This window comes from Coniophora puteana (assembly GCF_000271625.1).
Source record: "Coniophora puteana RWD-64-598 SS2 unplaced genomic scaffold CONPUscaffold_16, whole genome shotgun sequence".
Taxonomy (NCBI): Eukaryota; Fungi; Basidiomycota; class Agaricomycetes; order Boletales; family Coniophoraceae; genus Coniophora; species Coniophora puteana.
Window position 1 is genome coordinate 949,973 of NW_006913068.1, and position 8,587 is coordinate 958,559.

The 8,587-nt window shown below is 55.5% G+C and overlaps 4 protein-coding genes across 4 annotated transcripts; all 4 read left to right on the forward strand.

Annotated features, from left to right (window-relative positions):
• Window positions 1-361: 361 nt before the first annotated feature.
• On the forward strand, window positions 362-1,532 carry CONPUDRAFT_65502 (RabGAP TBC; the record flags this gene model as incomplete). Its single annotated transcript, XM_007775895.1, has 3 exons — window positions 362-800; window positions 862-1,093; window positions 1,148-1,532. The coding sequence occupies 3 exons, from the start codon at window positions 362-364 to the stop codon at window positions 1,530-1,532; spliced, it is 1,056 nt and encodes a 351-aa protein (XP_007774085.1).
• Window positions 1,533-2,707: 1,175 nt separating this feature from the next.
• CONPUDRAFT_85385 (uncharacterized protein) lies at window positions 2,708-4,430 on the forward strand. The gene is made up of 4 exons (XM_007776195.1): window positions 2,708-3,124; window positions 3,186-3,273; window positions 3,334-3,510; window positions 3,583-4,430. Exons 1-4 carry the CDS (start codon window positions 2,741-2,743, stop codon window positions 4,128-4,130), a joined length of 1,197 nt encoding a protein of 398 aa, XP_007774385.1. The 5' UTR covers window positions 2,708-2,740; the 3' UTR covers window positions 4,131-4,430.
• Window positions 4,431-5,703: 1,273 nt separating this feature from the next.
• CONPUDRAFT_85387 (uncharacterized protein) lies at window positions 5,704-6,663 on the forward strand. The gene is made up of 2 exons (XM_007776196.1): window positions 5,704-6,323; window positions 6,385-6,663. Exon 1 carries the CDS (start codon window positions 5,775-5,777, stop codon window positions 6,300-6,302), a length of 528 nt encoding a protein of 175 aa, XP_007774386.1. The 5' UTR covers window positions 5,704-5,774; the 3' UTR covers window positions 6,303-6,323; window positions 6,385-6,663.
• A 610-nt stretch (window positions 6,664-7,273) lies between these two features.
• On the forward strand, window positions 7,274-8,315 carry CONPUDRAFT_169453 (uncharacterized protein). The gene is made up of 3 exons (XM_007776197.1): window positions 7,274-7,690; window positions 7,736-7,837; window positions 7,891-8,315. The coding sequence occupies exons 1-2, from the start codon at window positions 7,421-7,423 to the stop codon at window positions 7,814-7,816; spliced, it is 351 nt and encodes a 116-aa protein (XP_007774387.1). The 5' UTR covers window positions 7,274-7,420; the 3' UTR covers window positions 7,817-7,837; window positions 7,891-8,315.
• Window positions 8,316-8,587: the final 272 nt, after the last annotated feature.

Below are 8,587 nucleotides of genomic sequence, written 5' to 3' on the forward strand. Positions count from 1 at the left end.
GCTGCGCACGAAGAACGCCGACAAGGACAAGACACCAAAGCCGATATCTCCCGCGGACGCGATCAGCCTCGCGTCATCCAAGATGAGCGTCGTGTCCTCGCAGCTCAGCACCGTCTCGTCGCAGATGAGCACCGTCGAGAACGAGACCGTGCAGGTACAGGACATGGACTTTGAGCTCGTCCGGCCCTCTTTCCCCGCGCAGCCGGGCACGCCCGTGCGCACCAGCAGCGAGTCGACGTCGCTCTGGACGCCGCCGCGCGGGGGCGCGGCGATGCGCGAGGGGCTGCCGATGGACTCGCCGTCGCTGTTTGGGCCCGGTGGAGAAGGAGGGTCGAGTCACTCGGGCACGCCGCACTCGCCGATGCCGCCCGATTACGTCGTTGTATCCGCTCCTGGAACCTCACCCGCAGCAACAGGAGCAGGGGGGACGAAGCCCAACGAGCCCCTCGGCTCGATCGAGGCGCACCGCCAGCGCGAGAGCAAGTGGATGGCGGCGCTGGCGGGCGTGTCGCCCGCGCAGGCGCGCAAGAGCAAGAAGGTGCGCAAGCTGCTGGTGGAGGGCGTGCCGTCGTCGGTGCGCTACCGCGTGTGGTGCCACCTGACGGACTGCAAGGCGCGCGCGCTGCCGGGCGTGTACGCGGCGCTGGGGAAGCGCGCGCATGTGCCTGTGTTTGGGGAGATCGTGGAGGACGCGGAGGGGTGTTTCCCCGAGCAGGCGCAGCTGCATGGTGCGAAGGGGCCGTTGGTGTCGCTGTTGCAGGCGTATTTGACGATGGTGCCGGATATTCAGTACAGTCCTGGTGCGTTTTGTTTCTTCATCTTTTTTTGTGGTGGACGCGTCGCTGATGGTGGTGGGGTTAGGGTTGAGCTTTATTGCGGGGCATCTGTTGCTTTTGGCGCCTGAGGAAGACGCGTTTTGGATCTTTGTTTCGACTATGGACGCTCATCTACGCCCGTATTTCTCGACGAATACGATTCAGATGGAGGTGGACGCTGCTTTGTTCAGCAAGGCTCTGGAGAGTGGCGATGGAGCCGTTGGGAAGAAACTGTTGATCAACCTCAGCATCCCGCCGGCCAACTTGTGCCGCTCTTGGTAAGTACCTTCGTCTCGATTCGCCAAGTGTCTATGACTGATGTTATATAACAGGTTCTCAGGACTCTTCGTCGGGACACTTTCGGTCGAGTTCCTCCACAGAGTCTGGGACGTCTTCCTATTCGAAGGCGTCCCGTTCCTGTTCCGCGTCGGACTTGCCCTCATCCAATGCACGCGCCACCTTCTCCTTCAGGCGACATCGGAAGAGGCAGTTATCCAGACGCTCAGACACCCGCCATCATCGTGTCTGCCCTCTACAGCCGACGGGTTCCTCGCACTGGCGCTGGCGATGAAGCTCAAGGACGACGAGGTGCGGAAGCAGCGCGTCAAGATGGAGGCGCAAGTGAAACGCCAGACGCAGCTCCGCCCTTCGCAGAGCCACGGCACCGGCAGCGTGCAGACGTCCAAGATCTCCCTTCCTGCCCTTCCCCAAAATTAAGCTGCGCGTATGTCTATGCCTATGGTCTCCCTCTTTATACCATGACACTCTCGCCCGCTCCTTGTCATCCCATTCTTTCTTGTCGCACTTACACAGCTGTCGTCTTTGCTCTCGGTATTATCCTAGACATACCCTATTTCTCCTTGGTCTCATACCCATCCTCACTTTTTTCCCTTTGGTTTCTTGTGGATCTCTGATTACCCTCGATCTCCATCGCAAAATTCTGATATCTCATACATACCCCCCTTTTTCCTTCTTTCTTTCAAGGCAGCATACGTACGTACATATACCCTAGTAATGGATTAGATATGCATATATACCACCATCACCACCCCATTGCAATTGGCATACATGTACATAACGCGGTTAGGAAATGATTTAGTCATATAGCATAACATAGTTTTTTTGACATTTGCATTTGAACCGCTTACTTCGAGTCGGATTTTGTCTTATCGCCTGTAATGCCGATTCTGTTGCCAGTGGCGCGCTGACTCTCTACAGCCCCACTTTGCGGTAATTGGTAACCAGTTTAGCTAAGCATTGTTCTACAGAAAACGTCTCGGATTTCACGGCGTAAGAGCGTATCAAGGTGGAGATAAGTCAGTCGCAACTGCCAGGAGGCCGAGAGAGGTGGGATGCTTCAATTTGATTGGCTGTGCGTAGTCTAAAAGTTCCTACGCCTCTTTCTTGCATGGTAGCGATGATCTAACCTAAAAAGTATAAATCACCGCGGCGTCTTGTTACCATGGCTTGTATGCCTCTCAGCTGATCTTCAAACTTTCTTTAGGGTGTTAGTATGGGGATGCGGATGTTGTGATAAAAGACATCGTTTTTGAGTCATGTCGAACGACGAGCGAGGACGAGCAACGATAAATGTCGAGCTCGTCCGCGGTGGCAGCCAGCGCGATGTCCCGGGCTGACAAACAAGCACCCACCGGGAAATTTGCTTCCGCTCCTTCCTGTTTGGGGAATGATAGCCCCTGTGGCCCAAGGATGGATAGAGTTCGCCCAGGCTGTCAGGTTGATGATCACGATATGTCGAGTCCCTGTTCAGTGTTTACATGCCTGTCGATGAACCCGCTTATGTACAAAGGCAAAGGGAACAGTGAATTCAACATTCATATACATACCCCTTCTGGTTTCGGGAGCTGTACCCTCCTTTCTTCCCCGCCCTCACAGACTCCCCTCTCCGCGCCGTCTCCTCCGCTATGGCCTCCACCAGCTCTGGCGTGCCTCCAGAAACATCGCACCAGCTCTATATGGACAGCCTCAGACTCATAGGCAACACCACCGTCGTAGGCACCTTCTACGGCATGATGACCGTCGCAGCCGGCATGTGCGTGCAGACCCTCGTCCGCTTCCGCAAGCGCCGCACCCCCCGCCGCCTCGCCTTTCTCCTCGCCTACGTCGCCGTGCTGTGGGCGAGCGGCACGCTCTACGTCGCGGGCCTCGCGCTCTCGACGCAGACGACCTACATCGACCACCGCCTGTTCTCGCCCGGGCCGTATGCGTACTACAAGTTCGACCAGCCGGGCGTGATCATGACGATGGTTACCTACTTCGTTGGGTACGTGTTCGCGGACGGAATGATGGTGCGTTTTCCCTCATTCGATGGTTATTGCGGACTGCTAAAGTCGCCTGAATGCGAACTAGGTATGGAGGTTTAGGGTCATCTGGCGCGACTCGAAGCATTACTGGTGGCTCGTCCCGATACCCTGTCTCGCTTGGGCAACCAACGTCGGTAAGAGTAAGCTCAGCTTTTGTTGATGTGCTTTTCATCTGATGACGAACATATTACCAGTCGTGGGCCTCCTTGCGGACGTATTCATATCCATGCCGCAACACGCGTTCTACTCCACGATATCCCAGAAGATCGTCGTACCGAACATGGTGTTAACCATATGTCTCAACGTCTTCACCACGACCCTCATGGCGGGCCGCCTCCTCATGTTCCGCCGGCGGATGCAGCAGCACGAAGGTAAGCCACCCCAAAACCACCCACCCTCATAAACGCCACAATCACACTCACCCGCCGCCCCTGGCTGCACAGTCCCCGGCAGCTCCACGCCCTCCTCCAAGCAATACACGAACGTCGCGGCGATGCTCGTCGAGTCCTGCACGCTCTACACGACCTCCTCCGTCCTCTTCCTCGGCTTCTACCTCGCGAACCACCCCGCGGAGACCGTCATGGTCTCCATCACGTCCCAGATGCAGCTCATCGGCCCGCTGCTGGTGATGCTCCGCATCTCGCGCGGCGTCGCGTGGAAGGAGAGCACGCACTCGGAGATCACCACCGGCACGCGGCGCGATACCGAGGTGCAGTTCGCGCGCGGCTCTGTGTACGGCGACGGCGAGGCGTGTGGGCAGGGTCACGGGGGCGACCCCAGGGGCCGCCGCCACAGCAGCGGGGAGGAGGAGGACGAGGACGAGAGCGGGGAGGACGGGTCGAAGAGGGGGAGTCAGCTGGAGAGCCCGCGGTTGCCGCGGATGTCGATGAACGAGAAGAGGAGCGAGTCGAGTATCTCGTTTGCGGAGCATGAGCTGGACGGTGTGGAGGGGGTCGTACGCGCGGACGAGCTCGTCAAGGGCGAGGTCTAGCCTGCTGTTCATGTGGGGCCTTGGGGCCATGAGCTAGCATGGAGTCCGGTGCTGCTAGTTTTAGCATAGGGTGCCCGGATTTGAAGCTTGAAGTTGGGAGTTTGAGGGTGTGCTCGTGGACTTTGCGCATTCGACGTACATAGGACCGTGATCACGCATATTTTGTACACGCTCGCTGGTATTGCGCACACGCTCGTTACATGCTTCTCAAGTTGAGTGAGTATAAGTACATGATCTGTGGCGGGGAGAGCTCTACTCTGTTCAACACCATGTATATATATAATCGCTCGTAAGTAGAGTCGTAAACGCCGCGCGAAACGACATTGACACAAATGTACACACAATATCAACGAGTGAGAGAGGTCTGCGGAGCACATGTCAAGCCAGAGAAACTGAGGCATCCAGCGAGCAGAATCAGGACCATGCGGAGAAAGAGCAAGATGCGAACAGCTCAGCGCCCAAGAGCCTGCGGCTGAGTACTGAGTAGCAAGTCAAGGATCCCGAAGAGGTAGCATGACATTCAACGGCGCTTTGCCACCAGGCAAATGAACTTCCGTGAATATGCAGAGGTGGCTGAATTATTAGCTCTGAGATGGGGAGCAATCGACGTCCCTGGGTGTACGCCACTTCATTCCGATTCATGCACTGCGTTACTTATCACTGAGCGGTGCCGGTGAGTGCTGCGTCATGAGTTGGAGGCATGTCCAGCGCCGTAAGGGTGTAGAACCACTAATGCATGAGGGCCAGAGCGTTCGTCGGCGGAGATGTCGGCGCACTAGAGTACTTTTCAATGAGAACGAAGTCACTTTGTAGAAGTATGAAGTGTGAAAGATAATGGATGTCGCAGGTCATGACGAACTTTGACATAGACCTCTATAGCTGTGTATATCCCATATTGCCTTTGACGGACACAACAGAGCTTCCGTAAGGCGAGTCGACAGTAGAGCTTGCCAACGCCGCAACTGAGAAAGCGTGCGCAGATCCAGCTTCAGAAGTGTGGTAAAATAATCAGAGACAATGGTTTCGTCGGCGGAGTCGTTGCATTCAGAAAAGTGGTGATGTGAGCGTGTAGTAAGATCTGGAGGAGTATGTGCAGATCATTCAGTTTGGGAGAGAAGAGCAAGAGAAGAGTTCGGACATTGTTTCCGAGGACCGCGGCCACTCGGGATCAGCCGGCGCATGCGCCCAGGCCTTCAATTAAATGATCCACGTGCTGTCCCCGTCGACACTGTCCTCTCCTCTTCGTCGCTTTATCTTGTGTCCCCACCACCTCGTGCGTGCTCGGATTCTGGAACAGGCCTTAGAATTGCTCTTCGTGCGTTCTTGCTGTGTAGCTTTTGCTCTCGAGGCGTCGGAATTCATCTTCAGCCCCTTAATCTCCCTCAATGTCGTCCATCACTTCGAAGACGCCCAACATCAGGCTTACGGTCTAGCTCGGGGTCCAGACGCCAGATATCAGGCCTCAGGGGTTGAAGTCTCCTTCTTTTCCCGCTTTGAATGCATCCCCAATGGCAATAACGGACAGAGAACCGTGTATAAAGAGGGCCGTGCTTAGCTCTTTCTTTTATTCTCTAAATTTCGTAAGCTCACGTCCCTCACTGTCCACCCAACAAGTCCGCTCTTTCAGCCCAAATCCAACTTACAATGCGCTCTTTCATCACCTTCGCCGTCCTCTGCGCCTCCTTCGTCGCTGCCGTCCCTCTCCCGCAGCTCGGCGGTGCCACGGACTCGCTCTCCAGCGTGCAGCAGGAACTCGGCGAGACCCTCGCCGGTCTTGACGGCAACATGAACCTCCGCCGCGCGCCCCAGCTCGGCGGTGTCACCGACGGGCTCTCCGGGTTGGAGCAGAGTGCCGGTCAGATCCTCGCGGGTCTCGACGGCAACCTCCCCCTGCGCCGCGACAGCGCCCTCGGCGGGCTGCCCGGCAGCGCAGGCCAGGAGGTCAACGTCAGCCCATCGGAGCTCAATGAAGCCGGGGAGATCGTTCACGCGCTCCAGGGCGCTGCCAGCTTGAACGGCCTCGGCGCGCGCCAGGACCCCGTGTCCGATACCCTCGGGGGTCTCCTTGGCAAACTCAACCTCCGCCAGCTCGACGTGCTCGGCGGTGTGCCGCAGGAGGTCACGGGCGTGCTTGGTGGGCTCCCTGCTCAGAGCAAGGACGTCAGCCTGTAGGACTGTCGACCTTATCCTAACGTGGGTGTATATGTTTCTTCTAACTCTGGTAGAAGTTCTGATCATCGAGTGCTCTCTGCAGACATACCCTGACTCCGAAGAGGATGTAGTACCCGTACGTGCTGCACATACATCCGCCCCCGTCCTTGCCGTACCCAAGCGCCTTGTACCGTTGTTGTTGCGTACACTTCACATAGCGTTAATACGTACCCGTAACACCGCAGTAGCGGATGTCTGCATTTATATCTTTCCACTCACGCATATGCTTGTCGCAACTTCGTACAGCTTTCCTACTATCGAGATTGTGTGAATAGTGGTTTAAGAACCGACAAAGACTGTTTGACAGAAAGGTCAAACCTCCCAATGAGCAGGAGCGCCGCTTCCGCAGAATGACAAGAAATTTCAAGACGCTACCTGATGTTCAAGAAACGGCTTTCGATGCCTGCCCAGATGATTACTGGCAGACGGGTAAAACACGTTGGTGACTTCATGTAGAATGACAGACGTAGTTTACCTGCGTGCATGTTGGTGAAGGCTGCCCACAAGCGTATATGATGCGGCCTCATTGTGAACGTTACGTTATTTCTTCTTGAAGTTGATTGTATGGTTCATTGAGCGCTTGCCGAGGGCCATCGAGCGTCTCTTGGCGAGAGAAGGCGTGGTTTCAAACGCCACGTGTTGAACTCCGCGTATGCTTTGGCGTGCTACGCTTCTCCGCCTCAATGTTTACCTGCTACTGTCCCTCCTCTTTCAACGCGAGTGCCAGAGGCTTCGATACTATCATGCTTCACGATATATTTACAGATATCTCTCCCTCTGTTTCCCTCTTCTCGATTCCTCAAAGGTGTCTCCTCGGTTCATTGTGCTCTGCATTTTCTCCGCGGTATTGGTCCACCCTTCCTGCTCAGGGTCAAAATGACAGTTCAGCAGTTGTCGGGCTTACCGACTTTCCTCGCTTCCACCAACCGACTCGGGATTACGTTCATCGTCATAAGCGTTCCCAAACGCTATAAAGCGGGCCTCGCCTCCGCCCAGCTCACCAGGTCTTCCCAAGCCCCGTGGCCTTGTCTCCTCCTCGTCGAACCAGACACCATCCTTTCAGCCCTCACCTGGCTAAGATGCGCTCTGTCATCGTCCTCGTCGTCCTCTGCGCCTCCCTCGCTGCTGCCGTCCCCCTCTCGCAGTCAGGCGACAAGCTGACCGGCCGACTGGTTCGTGACGACTCTCTAGTGGGGGGTCTCCGTGGTGACGACGCTCCGGTAGGGGGCTTCCTCGGCGGCGATGTTCTAGGGGATGCCCTCAACGAGGATCATCTCGAGAGTCATACCCCTACGTCTCCAGCAGAAGGCCGTCGAGGTCGCCACTTGTCCCGGCCGCGTCGCCTGTCGGTTCGGCAGCATCCTTGAGGACCTCCTCGTGTTCAGCCCTGAAAGACGCTGGCGCACCATTTCGCCTATGCGCCGAAGGAGATTGAGGGCAAGGTTGGTGAATCCACCAAGGGCATTCGTGTATAGACTTGTAAACCCCGCCTAGAGGTGACTGCATATAGATCGTTTTCTACCCTTGTTCCGAATGCTAATCGACGCAGCTTGTATTCACAGAAATACCCTAGACATATCCTTCGACTTGGTCCAATCTCTGTTTGTGTCGCACATTGCCGACGTCATGTCACTGCTCCAGCCACTCATTCGCCTCCATACCGTTTTCTTGCCACAAGTACTGCTGATACCACGCCATCAGCCAGGGGTACCGACTTTCATACCGTGATACTCATCCTGTCTTCTCACATACATTGCATGTCCGTCTCGTAGCCTCAGTAAATCTCGTTTCTCTGCTTAACCTTATACCTCACCTTCCTCCTCCCATCTATCTCTCCTTGGCTTTTGGTTCTTATCCACGTTTCCTTTCTCGACGAGTTTCTTTGGTCCAATACGCACGCTCGATCCTATTATAGCCATATTCCGTCGCCGAACCTGCGCTCTGGTAGTCGCAGGGAAAGCACATGATCTTACGTACCACTCGACGTTGTTTATGACCATGGTCACGATATTTACTGCCTTTTGCAAAAATTGTTTACTGTATGGTTATTCCTAGAGAATCAATAGATCTATATTCATATGACTACGATATGCATTGTAATGCGCCGGTTGACAACTTTCTTACTTTCATACAACAGCACTCAAGTGAGATCAGTTGCGCCACGCGGCATCTTCAACGACGTTGAAATCAGGCTGGGGTGCTGTTGGAATTCTGTGTTCGATATCGCTGACATCATGACGTGACGA